A 19,877-nucleotide genomic window follows, 5' to 3' on the forward strand; every position below is an offset into this window, starting at 1 on the left:
TCGTACACTAAAGGGAGCTATTACGATTTGATATTTTGTGATGATTTGATAAGACAAAAAGACATTTTCAAAACAATGTGATACATGTAGATATCGTGTTTCTGCTTTACAAGACAAAACACCGTTTACTTCAATATGTTACGTGTAATTTTAACAATATATCAGGCATATTGATTTATATCATCTCTGTCTTTTGGTTTTTTTTCTATTTCTTTTTGGAGGAGGGGGGGGGGGTCAAACTATTTCCTTTTGATTTTGATCGATCATATGGAGGATTTTTTAAGTCAAGAAATTAAAATAAAACATATAATATATCAGTTTCATAAAAAAAATTCTATGCCTCAATATGCAATCCTATAATAAAATACTGTGTATTCATGTTTTAGTGTTTCAAGGGTGTTTTAATTAACAAAGCAAAAGTAAGGGAAGAGGGAGAGTCAAACAGCACAAATTAAGTGCTTCATAAAAAATATGCCTATGTCCAAGCTTTACGTTATATTTTTATCAACGTCTCTGTAACCTTATTGTGACGTCACTTTTGCGCGAGTATACAAGAAAAAGGCATTTAAACAAATTTTATTGTTGCTTAAGGAGAAAAACACATCGATTCTAAAATAAGTTAATATTTCCATGGCTAACAATATCAATACAAAAATAAGTAATTTACATTAAATGTTTTAATCTAATCAAATTTGAATATAAAAAAAAACACCTGATTTTCCTCTCTGCTTTTGATTTTTGTTCCTTTTTCCTGTAGGTATCGTAATAGAGCGAGTATGATTGACTTTCAAGTCAAAGTAAAATATTCTATTGATGCAAAATAAGGATAAATAAAAATACTGCAGCTCTGATTGTTTTTCAACTTTATTTATCACTATTCTACTTAAAAACAAGTTTTTCTCTTAGTTCATCATAGGCTCTCAATGTCTTCTTAAACATGGCCTCCACGTTTAAACACAATTCTTTACGTTATTCATATATGCAGTTTTAATTCATACACCATGGCTCGTACAAAACATAATGCGTTAGATGACTCTTTGGTAACCATCTTTATATCCTGTACTCGTCAGTGGAAGAAACGTGCATTCTGAAGCTCCTGTCTAACAGGAACTCACATTGATTTCCTCTTGATTTCCAGTAGCATCTCTTCTTTTAAAAAGACTTTTTTCATCTGCTAAGGTACAGATTGGTTATGGAAAATGTATTCAAGATCCAACTGGAATTATAATGTCACATTTTGAGATAGCCTTCAATGAATTATTTACTTTCTGCATCAATTTGAAATATTTGGATTGAAATTTTGCATTAGATATTAGGTCTTCAGGGCAAAGCCAATTATCAGAATCCTTCAACACATATCCACAGCTTAACAGAATTTTGACGATTTTCGTACAGTCATTGCCTTCTCCAGTTGCAACAAGGTAGAGGGCAGATTGACCAAGGTTGTCCACTACGTTGACGTCACTTCCGTGTTTGATCAGATATTCTGCAATTTTGAAATTACCATCCTCCAGAGCTATCAGTAAGGGAGTTTTTCCAGAGTTGTCTTTCCTGTTTACATCTGCACCTGATAAATAAATACATCAATTTAAAAAAAAAACATAGACATATTTTCATTGAAATCGATATTTTTATCATATAAGCCATATCTATTAAGGCTACTTAAAAACCTACCTGATTTGATTAACTTTTTCACTATGTCTATATCATTCATTTCAGTTGCAATCATGAGAGCGGTCCTGCAATCGTCAGTCGTCATGTTGACGTCAGCGTAGGCTAGGAGAACCTTTAGAGTATCCATATCACCATTAACGATTGGAGTAAATAACAAAGGTTCTCCATTTTTATCCAGAACGTTAACATCAATGCCAGATTTTAGTACGTTTTGAAGAGCAGTTATATCACCATTGATAACGGCCTCCAACATATGCAAGGTTGAGTACACGACTTTCATTTTCAGTCAACTCGTAGCAATTGTAATCTTACAAAGTATACCGGTGATAGAGATTTATGTTCCTTTTATACTTATCAAATACCTGAATTTGCATATCAATGTAACTTCAGAGACATTCACTGAATCTGATTGGTTCACATTACAAATTTACCTTAAGATTCGCTATTACTATTTGCCACAGATTTTATGTTTTGGTCGACCACAGTTTCCAAATTAATGTGTCAACAGATTCCTTGACATATCAATCATAAAAACGTTAAGATAAGGAATTAAACAAATTAATTAATAATCACAGCGGTATTGCCTCATGACACATTTTATATTCATGATTTTTACCTACCTTAATAAGATTGAACTGGAATCAGAGTGGTTTTCCTTGCATCAAAGACACTATCCTGATTTCATTAAAATTATGAAACATTCCAGTCGAGATTATATTGGTTGTTTTACATGAATGATTGAAATTACTGATTGTCCCTCATAGCAATGGAAGACAATTGCTCATTCATTCAGAAATCTGTGATTAGTTCTAAGAGGTTATATCAAATCTTGAAAATATTAACTATAAACTTGTGGAGTATTATTTCTCCTTGCTGTTTTAAATTGGGATGATCCTGAGAACGCATTCATTATTTTGAAACAAACTGTTAATACCTATTTGTTTATTTCAATAGTATCACAAAGGTATACATAATAAATAGATAGATCACATTTCAATTTTTGCTTTTAGCCTTTAATATCATTTTTCTTAATATGGTTTCCTTTCTCAGGAAATGGAAACTGTGATGATTTCCTTATTTGATAATTAAGTGAAACTATAACAATTGTACAATATAAGCCAATCATTGTGTCAACATCGTTGATGCTAAAACTCAACTGCTTCTTTTAATCGATCTTATATAACAATTTAGCTATTTTGATCAGTTTCCCATGCGCTTTTCTTTATAATGCCTTTTCTGTAATTTCGTCAATTATGTTTTCTAAAATCTAATGCGCTGATTTTTTTTTTTAATTTTATCATTGGCACTGCAAATAAGCATAGCTTAAAATGAATTAATATAACTAAGAATGCCACAATTCACGATTTTTATCTATTAAAGAGATCATAATTCATCGAATGAATATTAAAAATGGCCGCTGCGTGGTACCGCATGATTAATACTGAAATGTAAACCTAATTTGAAGGTTTATTCAAAAATCAAGACATATCATTAAATAATGTAACCTACGTTATCAAAATGAATGTCTTTATGTCAATTATTTGACATCTTTCAATCTTTAGTAGTCATTTATTGGTATACACATTTGTTCCATTACTTCAAATATCACATAGCCTTTTATGTAGTTAGAATAATCAGATCATGTTTTTTAAAGGTCACTACGACACCGGTAAAGAGCTTCTAAAAGTATGAATTTATATATAAAAAAAAAATACGTTACAAATGTCTCTATAAATAAATCGACAAAATGAAAAAGAAGAATTCGAATAACTTACAATGTAAGCATATACATATACTTTTAATTTTATAAATAACATGGGTTATTCTCTATTTGCATATCTAGTTATACAAACATGCACATACATTGCGACAATTTGTATATATGCACATTATTTTCTAATATATATAAGTTCTTAGATAATGGAGTTTCAATTCTGTGCGGAAATTTCTTAATTCTATTCGACGGAGTTCGATGTAAGACACCTTTTTTATAAGTCTTTTGATTTTTTTTTTCATTATATCTTTGCTTTATTACAATAAATACCACGGTTTCTTTTCAATTTCTCATTAAGATCTAGAAAGGGTAGTATGTAATTCTGATCCTTTTGATTATCGATCTCTGAATTGAACGTTTTATTGTGTTTATATTTTCAAAATCGAAGCAATTAAAAATGATAGATAATTTTTTTTTATTATCAAAAAAGGAATTAATAGCATACCATGTATACATGTACCGATTGCTAAGGAACCAAATATTTATTTTCATGTATGGAAAGTTTACTTGAAGTTCTGAAGATATATTATTATAAAAAAAAATCACAGAATGAAGTAACACATTCTTCACAGTGTTGTTTTCATTGACCTCTGCATATTTTCTATCTTTTAATTGAGTTCTGAAATTCCACTTTATTGTCCGATTTCAGGGTAGTCTCGATGCACTATTGCCGCTACAACAGCTTTGTCCCTTTGAATCGTCTCCATATTAAAGCACCTATAATGGAAAAAAATCAGAAAAGTCAAGTGGCGTACAGCTGGACTAAGGTAATGACATATTCGTATTGGTGGGTTTGTACTCTTATTGGAGTAAAAAGATCAATTGACCACACACACTTTTTTCAACATTACTCCCTCCCTTTTTTTTAGCGATTCATGAACAGTTGATGAATTGATGCCAGTTCATAAAGACATGGCATTTTCCTCATGTGTACCGTATTGCATCGATGTTTCTTCTTTATATGACAAAATTAATGCATTGTTTAATTCAATACGTTAGTTTTATCAATAAACTATGCATGTATTTATTAGGTTTCACGTACAATATTCTAACCAATATCAACAAAAACCTGATATACTGGCAAATGAATGGCGAAATGTATCAACTACTGTGTCTATTGCAGAATGAAACTGCCATTATGTCAACTAAATGGTCACTGAAATGTCAGGAAAGGTGACTGAATGGTAAGCTCTGTCATTTGGTTGACTTTCAGTAAGCTTTCAGTTAACTGAATGACAAAGTCTCTCTTGTGTAAATTACAAACAAATGTATACAATATGCCAAGGCAACTACAATTATATTCTATTATCATTCTGTGTACCTATGAAATGACGTGAAATATCTATATCATGTCTAAGTTTTTTTTTTATAAACGATTTATCTACTGTCTCTTGATTTTAATACAGATTTCATTTTAGGTTAAAGATAATAATACGTGTATGAGTTTCACAAGTTTATAATAATTACTATGCTTCATTAAGTAAGGTAGAAAATAAAAAAGAACTATGGTAAAATATTGTATTTTTTGCTTCAGTATGATTTAATGTTTTGACCTTCAAGGGATGTTTTGAATAATAATGCAAAATTAATAAATAAAATACACTGAGTTGTAATTGTTTTGATTTTATTTATCGTAAATCCATTTAAGTACATGTTTTTCTCTCAGTTGATCATATAGCTCTCAATGTCTTTTTTAAGTCTCTTACAAATGTGACATCTTTGTTTAAAGATGATTCTTTATAATTCATGTATGCAATGGTTTTATACATACACCGCGCATGGTTCGGAGAAAACACTGCTTTAGATGACTCTTTGGTAACTATTTCTTATTTCATGTCCTTGACGGCGGTAGAAATCTGCCGTTTGAAGCTCCTGTCTAACAGAAACTCACACTGATTTCCTCTTGCTTTTCCGTGGGGTCTCTTCTTGTAAGAAGACATTTTTCATCTGCGAAGGTACAGATTGTTCATGAAAAATGTATTCAAGATCCAACTGGAATTATAATGTCACATTTTGAGATAGCCTTCAATGACATTTTAACTTTGTGCATCAATTTGAAATATTTGGATTGCAATTTTGGATTAGATATTAGGTCTTCAGGGCAAAGCCAATTATCAGAATCCTTCATCACATATCCACAATTTAACAGAATTTTGACGATTTTGGTACAATCATTATGTTCTCCTGTTGCAACAAGGTGAAGGGCAGATTGACCAAGGTTGTCCACTACATTGACGTCACTTCCGTGTTTGATCAGATATTCTGCAATTTTGAAATTACCATCCTCCAGAGCAATCAGTAAGGAAGTTTTTCCAGAGTTGTCTTTCCTGTTTACATCTGCACCTGATAAACAAATGTAGCAATTAAGAACAGTTTTCCTCAAGTTGTTTCAATGACATCGATATTTTTTATCTTATTACACTATATCTATTTAGGCAACTTAAAACCTACCTGATTTGATTAACTTTTTCACCATGTCTATATCATTCATTTCAACTGCGATCATCAGAGCCGTTCTACAATCGTCATTCGTCATGTTGACATCAGTGTGGGGTAGTAGAACCTTAAGGGTATCCATATCACCATTAACGATTGGGGTAAATAATAGAGGTTCTCCATTTTCATCCAGAACGTTAACATCAACTCCAGATTTTAATACCTTCTGAAGTGCAATGATATCACCGCTAAACACGGTTTCCTTAAGAAAGTTTTCCATTTTGTTTCAATTTCTTATTGTGTTTGAAATTACTTCACTGACAGAAATCTTTCGGCGGCGCTTTTATACAAATCAACCATCTTGATTAGCATATCTAATCAACACAATTATAACATGTTCCATGAATCCTATTGGTCGATATGGCAAATTGAAGGACAGAGAGATAATTTGATTTGTTACATGTTTTATCTTTCGGTAGACCACAATTACACAAAAATGTTTAACATTTTCCTTAATTACAAAAAATGAGGTTTTTGACAGTATAAAGTTGACAGAAGAAATGGGCTCCACAATCCAGTGATGCGTATCCTTTTACATGTAAAAAATGAACCGAATTTAGTCATATACGACGGTTGATTTTTATTTTTATGGCCTATTTATGCAAAAATAGCCTATAGAAGTCGGGGATGCTTTATTGTTCATTATATTTAGTCGTAACTCATTTTTGCAGTTTTGCAGATAATGTTACCTGTGCAGTGAATCATTTTATAATGTACACTATTTTCTCTGCAAGGATTTGTGGAAAATGTTAAGTGATTCGCTAATTTTAAAATTTGGACCAAAAATGACAAGAATTACATTTGAAGGAAGTAAAGAAAAACTTTATTCTTGTTATTTATTCGGGAATTTTTTTATTGGCGGATACCATTTTTTTTCCTTGATTTATGTTGTTTGACTTTAAAAAACAATAGAATATGATCCGTTGACATTCTTCAAAATTTAGCATAGCCTTTGACCTCGTCATTGATAATATTGTCGGCATAGCTTGAACCTGGATAAATTAACATAAAACAAAAAGTAATTTTCATATTAAATGTCTAAACTTCGACGATTAAATTCATGATTTATAATAGTACTGTGTATTTTTTTTCTTTATAAAAATATAACTAATAAACCTCTACATTTTATATATAGCCTCTACCGTGAAAAAGTTTTTGTGCTATTTGCACATCGTAAAATAGACCGGCAGCATTCGATTTTCCCCCACTTTTAATCTCTGTTTTCATCACAGTTTTATCCGTATCGTGACGTGAAACAAGTGAAGACTACTTTGGTATATTGAAGCACCTATTTACTGACTATTCGGTCAATAGCAAGTTTACTGTCCCCCTCGACAGCAACTATTTTAAGTTTTTTTACTGATTGATTCCAGAAAAGCCATTTGTTTTGACGCATTAGAATCTCAGGAAAGTTATTTTTTTTAATCTGCATATGCTTACATTTATAATTCTGCGCATTCTTATATTTAGAATTCATATTTCTCATAAATCTAATAATGAAATGAAAAGTAACCCAAAATCCATGTAGAAAAGCAGATACTTAAAACTTTTATCAATAAGATCGACCAATTTAGAGCTGAGCAACTTGTTATTTGTTTAAAATATCAAATGTACTTTTTTTATTCGATGAGCAAAATTAATATTTTATTAAATAATTATAGTCGTCTATCTCAGTTCTTTATTTTTAGGACGAGTATAAAGCAATATTTTTTCTTCTATATATCCATTTAAATGTCCCTGCTGATTCAGAAGAAGTTGGCGCATCTGATTGGTCGATACTAAAACATACCTTAAGAAAAAGGCTTTTTTATTCGCTGCATTTTTCATATTTAGAAAGACCACAACTATGTGACTAAAACTATGTGACAAGTTTCCTTGATTTGTCAATCATGATTAGTGTTTGCTTTCTTACGTTGACATAATAAATAGAGCTAAAATGGATAGGACAAATCGTCAGAATGCTAGGTGTAATCTGTTACAAAAATAAGTCAATAAGAAAGTAGCATTTTAAATGTTTTCTTTTTTGCTTCCTTCATGTAAATGTGGCCTAGCTGTTATAGTTGTCCACACCATATTGGAATTGGATCAGTGTTTTTTATAGCTACGTTAATGCTGAAAGTTCAAAATACGATTATTCATATTTGTGTTTTCTTTTTACCAGAACTGACAAAACCTGGCCTGGCCTCTAAGTTGGCCTGCCTTCTATTTTGGCCTCTAATTTGGCTCCAAATGAAATTTTGACCTGTTTTCAAAAGTTGGCCCGGTCTCAAATTTGGCCATTGTAAAAAATTTTGGCCCCTATTCTATGTTAAAGCGGATAAATTATATATTTCTGTTGATTTGTAAATGTGCACATTAAAATAATCATGCGCAACCAACAATCTGATTTATTTCATTGATTATCTTTGATCAGTTTAAATTTTGAAGATATAATACAGAGCACATATTTTTACTTTCAATGCAAAAATACCACAATGATTAAATTAAAGTGATTATTTTATTTAATTTCTAAGTCATAATTGATGATATATCCACAGTTAAAAGTTTAGAAACATAAAATTTTAAAAATTATCAAGACAACAAAGAAATGAGTGCAGATAGGTAATAATAACCTAAGAACTAAAAGAAATTTATATTTGTTACTTTAAGTGTCACTGATTTGTACTTTAAAACTGTTGTCATTAAGAATAAAAAATATTTTTTTTATGATGTGAACTTTACATTTTACTTTAAAAGTTAGAAATACTGTCAATACTGTGATAGGCAAGTAATTGACCAAACGCTATAGGGTCTTTATAGTCTGGTTAATAGGATGCAATTGTTTCACAAAATCAATGTTATTAAACTGTTATCAAAATCACCTTTTGTTTTGATAATTTTGGGAAAAGAAAGTTTTAGAAGGAAATTATTTACAAAACATGTGTGACTTAACTAACAATGCACATATATGTTTTATAGTTGATTAACCTTGACTCCCTGTCCAGAACCATTTTTTTTTTTTTTTTTTTTTTTTTTTTTTTTTTTTTATCCAATATCCAGTTACAGTATTACTGCACAGAAACAGAAAGTTATCAATTATTTGATTATGCTATTTATTATTTAAGTTTTAAATTCCACCTCATTTTGAAGTTAAAACAGAGTAATCAACCGAGTATAATATAAACATTTTTTCATATCTAAAAATTCCTAGATATCTCTACTTTATATATCAATTTCAAGAGAATGCAGATATAATAGTAACTCTACAGTGCATTGTGTGAAGGGTGGTGATTCATTACTTAACAAGTGGGAATTTGTTTAAGCTATATGTGACATTTGATACGGATTATTATATATAGCGTTTGTTTTCAATGTGCACAATTTGGAAAATACAAATAAACTTTGAGACTTTTTTGTAATTATTCAAGCAAATGTATTAGTAGTGTGCCAGTATGAAATGTTTGCAAACATCAAAGGTCTTCAAATTATAAAAAGAAATATATGTAAATTGATTGATGGATAATCAATAAAATAAATCAGATTGGTGGTAGTACATATTTTAATGTTCACATTACAAATCAACAGAAATATGTAGAAACCTGCCCTCTATTTTGACCCCAAACCAAATTCTGGTCTAACCTTAAAGGTTGACCTAGCCTATAATGAATGGCCTCTGAAAAAATGTTTGGCCTCAACCAAAAATCATTTCGTAACCCCACCTCTGGAGTTTCCAGGGAACCATGTTTTTTTCTCCTTTTTTTCTTTGTTTTCTGTTGACAGTTTGTATTTTTTGCCCTGTTCACAATTTGTATTCTTTGAAGAATTTTTAATCTTTAGGTCGATCACTTTTCGTTCTCTTCACACTTTTTTTCTTTTTTTACCGCAAACAACTAGAAAATACAATGGCATTTTAAAAAAACGATTTTTATATATACGTCAATGTAAAGAATACATTGTTTGTCTCCATATTTATTATCACTTAAATGTATTCATTACAGCATCAGCATAGCCTTCTGCTTGGACACTTAAATGTAGATGCTTGATATGATTGGTTGATATTAAATATAATCTTTAGAAAAAGTTGTTATCTTCATATATTTCATTTATTTTATTCGCAGCATATTTTATGTTTCGGAGGACTACAATTGATTAAAACTTTGTAACAAGTTTCCTTGATAATTATGTCAATCAAAATAGTTTTTGCTTGCTTACATAAATAATGGTAATTAACATGCCGGACATTTTATCGTGTATTATTTATTTATTTATTTATTTTTTTATTTGTTTAATTATTTATTTATTTATTCATTTATTTTTTTATTTATTGAAAACAATTAGTTGAAATTAAAAAGGTAGATATAACGAAACTAAATTTTGCAACATGGTTATATTGGGATTCGTACTTCATTTGATGCAAATGCTTTATGGTATATGCTATAATTAATCCTGTTCATAACATTGATCCTTTAATTTTTTCTTTTGATACTCATAAGCATGCTAAAATTCGCTAAAAAAATATGTAATGGATAATTTGAATTTATTCTTATTTTTTTAATAAACTCGTAAGTATTGAGCTTTGTGCATTAATATTAAAGTGAATTACATGTATTTATTTATAATTCATCCATCTATTTTGTGTACATAAATTCCTAAACAGTAAGAAGTCTTCCCACACAGAAATGCATTAGCGTAAGTTAAGAATTCTGATGATTTGATTAAAAAATTATAGTTATATATTGGCAAACTCCCTATCAGAATAATTCATAAAGAAATCGCTTGAATTGGAGTATAGTCTAACTGCGATTATTTTGCTTTTGCTTTCGGTGCAGTATTCAGAATCAAAATTTAACTTCATTTTAATAATCTAAAGAATAAGTAAATAAAATCAACTGTCAAATGACTAGACTTTGTTTTAAAAAATATTAACCGCTCCAAGCAAGGATCAAATTAAAAAGTATCGATTCCTCATTGTCATGGACAGTTAACATATACTGTTGAGCTACTGCAACAACATACTTAATTTGAGTTTGAAATGAAGAAGATCATTTACACAAAGTGATCGTCTGAACAAAAAAGTTCATTTTTTATGATATCTGGGCCTTCTTTCTATTTTTTGCAAAATTTTGCTAGTTTCTTAGAGTTCATAGACTCCGAGTGATGACCAACAGATAGCAAATTTTTAGCAAAACGTGTTTATAATGTGACATCTTGTAGCAAATGACTCATCTGCATAATAAGGAATTTTTGCAAATAAAACGTCAGCAACCGATACATCAAAAAAATGGTAAAATATTATGTATCAGATTATTAAAATTTTCAGTCTTTAAGTGCGTCCAGATTCCTGCCTAATCATATCAAATACACCCTCGTTCCTTTCTTCTCCTTGTTTATAAGAGCTAAACTGCAGGCACTTTACAGCTTTTGGTTTACCCTAAAAAGGAAATTTAACTCAAGCATGTCCAGTAGCGTAAATAAATACTACGAGTTACATTTCCTACAATGGTGAAGTAATATGAGCTTAATCCAGAAGTTTGTAAAGAAAGTGAGCGAACCTTGAATAACACTGAGCAAAGGCAATGAGGAGACCGTGAAAGATTTCATTGGCTTTATAGTTGTAAAATGGTGAAGTAAATTAAAAGTCGACCTTTGTAAAATGAATTTATATCTATGAATTAGAAATGCTACAAAATTGTTGAATGTTCTTTACTGATATTGATATTGACTGTGGAGTAAAAAAATTACGAAATCATGCGAAGATTGTCCTTTATAATAATGCACCATATTTTTGTGTGTGTGGTAGGTTAATGAATAATTAGTGCATGAACATCTGAGATGAATTGTGGCACTATTTGGTAATATTTATTATCAATCAGGGTCAGAAAGTTATAGATTTTTAAATACCCGGTGGGATATTAAGACAATGTCCAACCTGTATTAAGTATCCTTCAAAGCATCAATTCAGTATTTAATGATTGATTGATTGTATGTTATTTTATGTCCCATTCGAGAATTTTTCACCTATATAGAGACGTTACCATATACCGGTGAAGGGCTTCAAATTTAGACCTTTACTCGGCACTCAGGGCCATTGAGCAGTGAGGGTTCTTTATCGTGAAAACGCCTACCGTGATACGGAGCCTCGGTTTTTAAGGTCTCTTCCGAAGGACCCACAACTCTCACTTCAAAGTTCCGAGCGCGTGGCGAAGGAACAGTTGCTACCTATTTTTTATCGACTTAGGTCAGTCGTGGCCGTGATTCGAACACACGACCTTCCGATCACGGAGCGAGCGCTCTACCGACTCAATTCAGTATTTAAGGATTTACGACTATTTTCAAAGTATGTGACACTTAACACACCATCATCTCGACTACCAAAAGCCCTAAACAAAATTATTTCAAGAAAATGAGCACATTGATATCTATACCGATTCGAAGGAACTATATGCAAATTACAATATAGTGAAAATACTTTTAAATCATACTCTTCCATAAAGAAAAAAAATCATTTTACATCCCCCCACCCTCTTCATATAGAAATATTTTTGAAAGTATCATTTAAAAAAATGAATTTCCTAATCATCATGGGAAAATTATTATTAAAAATATAACTATTAATTTGATTATTAGCTATATTCACCGACAAGATTATAATTTGGAAGCGAAAAAAATTATGTGTCAACATTGACTGACAAGATTATAATTGCTCGTTGAATTATTATTATTTTGAAATGAAAGATAAATAACGTTTACAATTGACTGACAAGTAAGCATATCGCCTTGCTTGATTGAAAAGTACATTTGATATGTATGAGAAGCTTTGAAATCGCCATAACTCTTACATAAATGACAAAAACCTCATGGAATTAAAACAGGTAAGAGGCGTACAACAATAAGTAGAATCTTAAAAAAAACTGCTCATTGTTACCTTATAACTCACAATTTACATCGCACATAATTAATTTCTTCAGACCTGGATAAACTCTGGCCATTTTATGTGTGCAGCCTTTTACAGTTTATTAGCTTATTTATATACTTATTTATATGTAAAAGGTTAAGATAGAAGATTCTGATCAATCTTATAAATCCTGTAAACGTAAAACATAAACAGAGCAAAACCACGTTCATGGAAACACCAGAATGAAATATATGGAGATAACGAACAATATTCAAGCTCAAAATACAAATCAGGAGCAGAGCAAAAACGGACCTCTAAAGCATCAGAGGTGGGATCAGGTGCCATTGAGTACTGAGCATCCCCTGCCAACCGGTCACATCCGCTGTGTGCTCCTTGTCATGAAATAACGAGAAAATCCGTAGACAATTCAGTGTGTAAATAATGGCCTAACAATTAGTATGAAAAACGTCTGTCAGCATTTGACTTAGTGATTGATTGTACTTGCTGACAAGGTCATTGTATCAACCATAGAACTTACGAAATGATGACTCTAAACTAGACTGTTGATATTATTTTTTCTTCAACATGTTTGTCAACAACTTACCTTGTTTAAGAAATTGTTCATACGTAGAGCATGCTTTTGCGTATCGAATCAAGAGGGACATAAACCCCGTATGCAGGTGATAAAGGTATATTACTTCATAAGTAAGGGAAGCTGACGATTGAAAAGCTAAAGTCATCACGTTTATCATAAAGCTTAGTTGTTAGAGATTACCATTAACGTCTTTTTCTAGTAAAATATCTAGATATGAAACAGATGTGTCAGACCCTGTGGTATCGTTTATTTCAAGTTTGGGATATATCGTGTTGACATATAAATGGAAAAAGTTGCTAATGATATGAAGTGTTTTACAAAGGGGGAGTGGAGACACCAAATGTGATTTTAGGTGTCTTCAGGGGGAGTGGAGACACCAAATGTGATATAAGGTGTCTTACACAGGGGGAGTGGAGACACCAGAAGTGATATTAGGTGTCTTAAACAGGGGGAGTGGAGACACTGGACATAGGATTAGGTGTCTTTTTCAACGAAGTGGAAACACCAGATGTTGGATGAGGTGTCTTACTCAGGGGGAGTTGAAACACCCAAAGTAGGTGTATTAGGCAGTAAGGGTGGAAACACCAGAAGTGGTATTAGGTGTCTTTCTCAGGGGTAGTAAGCATCTTATGTCAACTGGTAACAACCACTATGAACCCTCTGTATTGATCAGGTAAACGGAGAAAATACTTTTTACTTGCGAGGACATCCTCATATGCTTTTAAAAATTTCATTCTCGAGTATAAATTAACAAAAAGTATAGCTTTTCCAAAAAGCTTTGCCGCCTTTATCTAGCAACAACCGTAAAGAGTAAACTGAAAAAAACCTATCGGGAGGTATTATTCTTTTGAGTACTGAACTTCTTGGCTCTATACATCAGTACTCAAAAGAGGAAGTGCATAGTCTGAAGACTGTAAAACACTTCAACTTTGTATACCGTCTTCCACGTGAAAATTTTGTCTCCGTTATAAGTAGGAAATAAACTATCTTGCGAAAATAAGTCGTCGCATAAAATGTAGGTGGTCTACAGTATATTTACACAAGGTGTATCTCATTTTAAAATATACCTTGCACAAGCTTGGTTTCACTTTTGAAACAATTCAAACTCAGCAATAGAGTTCTAAAATCGTGAAAATTTAAAATTGATTCAAGTTGTTTTGAATGTCTTGGACAGAGCTTTTCAACGTCTAAATTTTATTCCAGCTGTTGTGAACGTCTTAGAATTATTCTTTTTAAGCGATTATTCCACCAAGTGTATCTATTTTTGATCTTTTTTATAAAAATATAACTGAGTGCACTCAATATCTTGGTGTCAATACAACAGATGAGATATTTTGGAGTCATTACATTATCTTGTCTCATTACGTACAATGGATGTAAAGATAACGAACAGTAATCAAGCTCAATTAAACAAAGCACAAGCTGGATCAAGTATCATAGAGGAGTAAGTATCTCCTGTCCACCAGTCACACCTGACATGTGCCCTTTGTATTGATCGTAGACAAAGCAGTGTGAAAATAATAGCCCATGCAGAGAACAATTGTATATAGCCTCATAGATATTAAAAATGGGCGAAAGAAAAGTTGTTTGTTAAAAAGTATACTTGCGTATTGCGTTCATAACTCCCGGCTGATTCGATACTTAAGACGATGTTCTGAGTGCGATCATTTTTAAACGGTGACAGGCTACTGACAAATAACTTGATGTTAAAGTATTTTCAACTATCAAGGTTAAAGGCAGCATTACGCAAATTCTAAGGTTGGTATAATGACCTTTTTTTTTCCAAATATAACCTATCATTGGGTCTTATTTTGACTGACATGTTTCCAGCCAATTTTTGCTTTTATTCCATTTTACTTGGGATTTCTCAGTTTACCTTATCAATACAGAGGCCCATGGCGGAAGTGACCAGTCAACATAGGATGCTTACTCCTACTAGGCACCTGATCCCACCTTTGGTGTTTCCGGAGGTCCGTGTTTTTGCCCTGTTCACAATTAATATTCTGGATTTATGAGATTGATCACCTTTCATTATCTTCCCCTTTTACACAGTTTGTTATACATCAATGACGATCTGTACTTAACATTATAATATGTAACCTAGAGGTGTCAGACCATGTTTTGTCTTTATTTTTTGAGTTCAGTATCAAATGAGCGTATGAAAGATAACGAATATTAATTGATAAAACATCGTCGATATATCCTATGAAGATAACGAATAGTTAACGACCTTTTAAATCTTATAAACAATAAAAATTAAAAGAGGAATTTGACGAGGCAAAAGCTGAAGCCACGTTTATCACTTAGTTTAATACTTAGATGGGTTTCAACTTAATAGTCAGTAATACATTCAAATGTGAAACACATGTCGCAGACTGTATTGTCTTGTCTTTTCAGTTCACTGATATATTATGGAAATTAATCTTTAACAAAATGAATATTGAAGGCTGTGAGAGATATCCTGGTTTTGTTTGTATTTTAATTACTTTTAATTACAATATCTTAATTATTTGAAGTCGATTTTTCGATTCTTAATTATGCAATTTTCTATCATATAAACAAAATTATATAATCATGTTTTCTTGAGGGCTAATAAATAAAGATGGCTATAAAAATGCATGTTCAAGTATTATTTTATGATTAACAGTATAGAATTAAAAGTATAAACAGAAGTTTGCTTTTAAATTCATCTTAAATTCGGTTTTTCTACGATAAACAAAACCGTAAATGATAATAATAAAACTTAAATGCAATCTGAATAATTAGTAACAGTCACGAACTAGATTAGTTATTAAGGAAATGAACATTTCATCACGCATGTTTGGCTTCCTTAATTGATTCCATTCACTCTAAAATAAACAAACCTCTTGTCATTTAAGAGCAATGCTGTAATTCTAAAAGTTCTATTTGAAGGCCTTTATTCAAAACTTAAGTTCTTCCAATGAATTGCAGCTAATATGGCTTACTATGCTAATATATGCAAATTTTAGATACTCAAATAAAAACAAAGCAGATTTGAAGAAAGACCTTAAGATTTGTTTGAAACTTCTATTGTGCACCATCGTGCAAAGAAAGCAATGAGATCCGCAAAGCCATCTGCAGACTCTGCTCTTGTTTTGGAATATGTTCTGCACAGTGATAGAAGTAAACTGAAGAAGGTGTTAAAATCTAGAATTGATCCTGATCTAATTGACGGGAATGGGGATCCATTGATATTTACCCCCATTGTAAACGGGGATCGCAAAGTGCTTAAGCTCATGCTACCATATATCAATGTCAACATAGAAAGTGCTGACTGTCGAACACCCTTAATGCTTGCAGTGGAAATGGGCGATCTCGACATTGTTAAACTCTTAATCAAAGCAGGTATGTATATGAGATTAGAAAATGTGTCAAGTTATTTCAAACTAAATAAATTATTCCAAGGTTCATGAACTGCGAAATCAATTTCTTTCTTATTTTAAAGCTGCAAGGGTAGACTGCAAAGACAACTCCGGTAAAACTCCCCTATTGCTGGCTTTGGAGGATGGAAAATTCAAAATTGCAGAGTATCTCATAAAACATGGAAGTGACGTTAACGAAGTTGATGACCTTGGTCAATCTGCCCTCCACCTTGTTGTCTCTGGTCAACACAATGATTGTGCTCGAATCATACGAATTTTGTTTAAATGTAGATACATTATGAAAGATGTAGATCACTGGCTTTCTCCCGAAGATTTAGCTGCCAACCAAAAACTTCAATCCATTTATCTTAAACAAATTCAAAACGCAAAAGCTTCAATAAAAGTAAATTCAATGGAGTCGATAGCCATCCCAAGGGAATGCTTTGAATCCTGAAAGGAGATGAGATTATCAAGTCATTACGTTAACCATACCCTAATGGACATTGTCGGTGTCACTTGAGTGGTCTTGTGCACCCAGAATCTCTAGCTGCAACATATAAGAATCACATCAGGATTCATAAACGGTTGATTCTAAAATACGAGCGGACATGGTGGATGAAAATATGGGTGGAGAAACTTCCTCTTTCAAAGTAACATTCCATATGTATATGTTGTTAATATGTTAAAAAGCGAATAAACTTTTTTTAGCATTTGGTCTCTTTTTCACATTTTTAGCGACATACCGTATAATAACGATCATACTCAAAATTCTATGTATAGATATTAATCTAGCAAGTGGTACCTGAGGATAACAAGAGTACAGAGAAGAATTTCATCATGACCTTACACAGTGAATTTGACTCTGAATATCGTTGATTTACTATTAATACATGTATAATTCTTTAAGCAACAAATAATTTGAAGCTTGAATTAATCTACAAAAATCTATGTATACGAAAAAATAATATTGTTTTGGATAAAATTAAAAATGTATTTTCTTCAAAAGTAAAAATGCCTTGTTATTTTGAAATTATTTAGGAGACCTATACATGATATGCACCTGCACTAAGAACAAAATAGTGTTTAAGGGGTGGGATAAAATTTCATTCTTAATTGGCCTTTCCTAAACTTTTTTTATTACTTCCATTTTATTAACATTTTTGTTATTAATATTACTGCAAGAAAAGTGAGTTTATAGCTATCTTTGCAACAATTCTGCTTGAGGCATTGCTTTAAGGCAAGGTTTGGATGTAAAGTTCTTTTGTGCATTGGAACAGTTTAAGTATGTTGTATCTTCATGATAAGATTACTAGTAGTTTTTGAAAAATAATAAAGAAAAAAGTAAACAGATTTATTATAATTAACTAGAAGATCACGCGAGGCTCTAAATAAAGAAACCGCGCTAATAATCGAATCCGCAAGGTATCAAACTTATTCCTGAAGACAAAGAAATAAATAATTAAAATTCATAGCGCTGTGCTTAAGCTTGTTCTTAATTACAGAAGTGAGGTTAACCACATATGGCGACTTCTGTCAGCGGAGGCAATTTCTCCTCCTCCGATTACGCCAGCAAAGCCACCAATACAACCTCCAGATGACTGTTTGAAATGCAAATGATATTATAAACATAATAAATTGCTAATCAAGACCGAATGTGTATTTTCCCCTTGAAAAACATAAAGAATTGCTGATTATGAAATTATCTTGTTCCTTTACCGACACATCAGTGTTTTATCGAGGACAACTTTACATGTAACTTCAATTTATCTAGTTGATCGCTCGCTCTGTGATCGGAAGGCCGTGTGTTCGAATCACGGCCGCGACTGACCTACGTCGATAAAAAATAGGTACATGTAGCAACTGTTCCTTTGCCAAGCGCTCGGCACTTTGACGTGAAAGTTGCAGGTCTTTCGGATGAGAACTTAAAAACTGAGGCCCCGTGTCACGGTAGGCGTTGGCACAGTAAAGAACCCATACTGCTCAATGGCCCTGAGTGCCGAGTAAAGGTCTAAATTTGAAGCCCTTCACCGGTATATGATGACGTCTCTGTATGAGTGAAAAATTCTCGAACGGGACGTAAAACAACATACAATCAATCAATCAATTCATCTACTACAAGATCAATCTTTGACTGACATTATAACTATTGATTTTTATTTCTAATATAGAGATATTTACTCAAAGGAGGGAAGAACAAGGGCTTAATTTTTGATAAAACCAAGTTTGCTAAAAACATTTACTTATTTTGCAACCTTGTTCTAATCACAAATGAATTTTCATTATCGCTTTGATAAAAAGTCTTCACTTTCTGAACATTGGTGTAATAATGGTACATGTACCGCAAACTAAAACATTGACAAATTAAGACATTTTTTTCAAATAATCTATATATGATCAAGTGAAAACTGTAAAAGCCTTAAGCCTTTCGGGTAAGTTAAATTAATGGAAGAGCCGTTACAACAGCTTCTGTTCAATGTGAGCGATAATTTTGATTTCTGCTTATGACGTTACACTTCCACGGCGTTCAGCGTGTGTGATGTCAAAATAAAACGCATACTTTAACCTTCTGACCCCCTGTCCGTGTTATGGTGTTTTGAATGCCGTAGCTTTCCTCACACTTTATATTAAACTACATTTTACTATTTTCTTTTGAAATTGCGTAGAAATATCCAGTGTAAACAAACACAATTTGCAGAATGATGTTGTTCGTCTAGCTCTTATTTGAAGGTTGACATTTTTGATAATTTACATATTGCATTAAATTAAATTGCATACAAATCCAAACTTAGTAGCTTTTATAAAAATGTAGGTCAAATAATCGCCCTGTCAACACAATGCATTATTTTTGTCTTGTCTTGAGCGTTAACTAATATTGCGCTTGCTTGCAGCGACCATACATCACTCACTCATCATTATTATCATGTAGGATATTTATCACATACATGTAGAATTGTGTTGGTTTATTTAAGTAAGTGGATTTTTTTCCCAAGTGTAAGACTTCTGCAAAAGTGCAATAGAATTGTGTTGGTATAAACACTTCAAGTGATGAACCCTCAGGTGAAAAGCACTGAGAGAAGTTTG

At 31.9% G+C, this 19,877-nt stretch overlaps 3 protein-coding genes across 3 annotated transcripts; 1 reads left to right on the forward strand and 2 right to left on the reverse strand.

Annotated features, from left to right (window-relative positions):
• Positions 1 to 638: 638 nt before the first annotated feature.
• On the reverse strand, positions 639 to 1,973 carry LOC133201249 (putative ankyrin repeat protein RF_0381). The gene is made up of 2 exons (XM_061337043.1): positions 1,675 to 1,973; positions 639 to 1,567 (listed from the first exon to the last, which is right to left on the reverse strand). The coding sequence occupies exons 1-2, from the start codon at positions 1,952 to 1,954 to the stop codon at positions 1,206 to 1,208; spliced, it is 642 nt and encodes a 213-aa protein (XP_061193027.1). The 5' UTR covers positions 1,955 to 1,973; the 3' UTR covers positions 639 to 1,205.
• A 3,141-nt stretch (positions 1,974 to 5,114) lies between these two features.
• Positions 5,115 to 6,164, reverse strand: LOC133201318 (putative ankyrin repeat protein RF_0381). The gene is made up of 2 exons (XM_061337115.1): positions 5,900 to 6,164; positions 5,115 to 5,791 (listed from the first exon to the last, which is right to left on the reverse strand). The coding sequence occupies exons 1-2, from the start codon at positions 6,162 to 6,164 to the stop codon at positions 5,430 to 5,432; spliced, it is 627 nt and encodes a 208-aa protein (XP_061193099.1). The 3' UTR covers positions 5,115 to 5,429.
• A 10,287-nt stretch (positions 6,165 to 16,451) lies between these two features.
• On the forward strand, positions 16,452 to 17,511 carry LOC133201250 (poly [ADP-ribose] polymerase tankyrase-1-like). The gene is made up of 2 exons (XM_061337044.1): positions 16,452 to 16,779; positions 16,880 to 17,511. Exons 1-2 carry the CDS (start codon positions 16,491 to 16,493, stop codon positions 17,248 to 17,250), a joined length of 660 nt encoding a protein of 219 aa, XP_061193028.1. The 5' UTR covers positions 16,452 to 16,490; the 3' UTR covers positions 17,251 to 17,511.
• The last annotated feature ends 2,366 nt before the right edge of the window (positions 17,512 to 19,877 follow it).

Source organism: Saccostrea echinata, unplaced genomic scaffold (assembly GCF_033153115.1).
Source record: "Saccostrea echinata isolate AGI-Se365-2 ecotype Australia unplaced genomic scaffold, CSIRO_AGI_Sech_v1 ptg000043l, whole genome shotgun sequence".
Lineage (NCBI taxonomy): Eukaryota > Metazoa > Mollusca > Bivalvia > Ostreida > Ostreidae > Saccostrea > Saccostrea echinata.

Excerpts from the sequence above, each read along its gene's own strand:
- LOC133201249 (XM_061337043.1), bottom strand. The coding sequence starts at position 1,954 with ATGAAAGTCGTGTACTCAACCTTGCATATGTTGGAGGCCGTTATCAAT. Across the intron at positions 1,568-1,674 it reads GAAAAAGTTAATCAAATCAG|GTGCAGATGTAAACAGGAAA; the intron begins GTAGGTTTTTAA and ends TTTATTTATCAG.
- LOC133201318 (XM_061337115.1), bottom strand. The coding sequence starts at position 6,164 with ATGGAAAACTTTCTTAAGGAAACCGTGTTTAGCGGTGATATCATTGCA. Across the intron at positions 5,792-5,899 it reads GAAAAAGTTAATCAAATCAG|GTGCAGATGTAAACAGGAAA; the intron begins GTAGGTTTTAAG and ends TTTGTTTATCAG.
- LOC133201250 (XM_061337044.1), top strand. The coding sequence starts at position 16,491 with ATGAGATCCGCAAAGCCATCTGCAGACTCTGCTCTTGTTTTGGAATAT. Across the intron at positions 16,780-16,879 it reads TAAACTCTTAATCAAAGCAG|CTGCAAGGGTAGACTGCAAA; the intron begins GTATGTATATGA and ends CTTATTTTAAAG.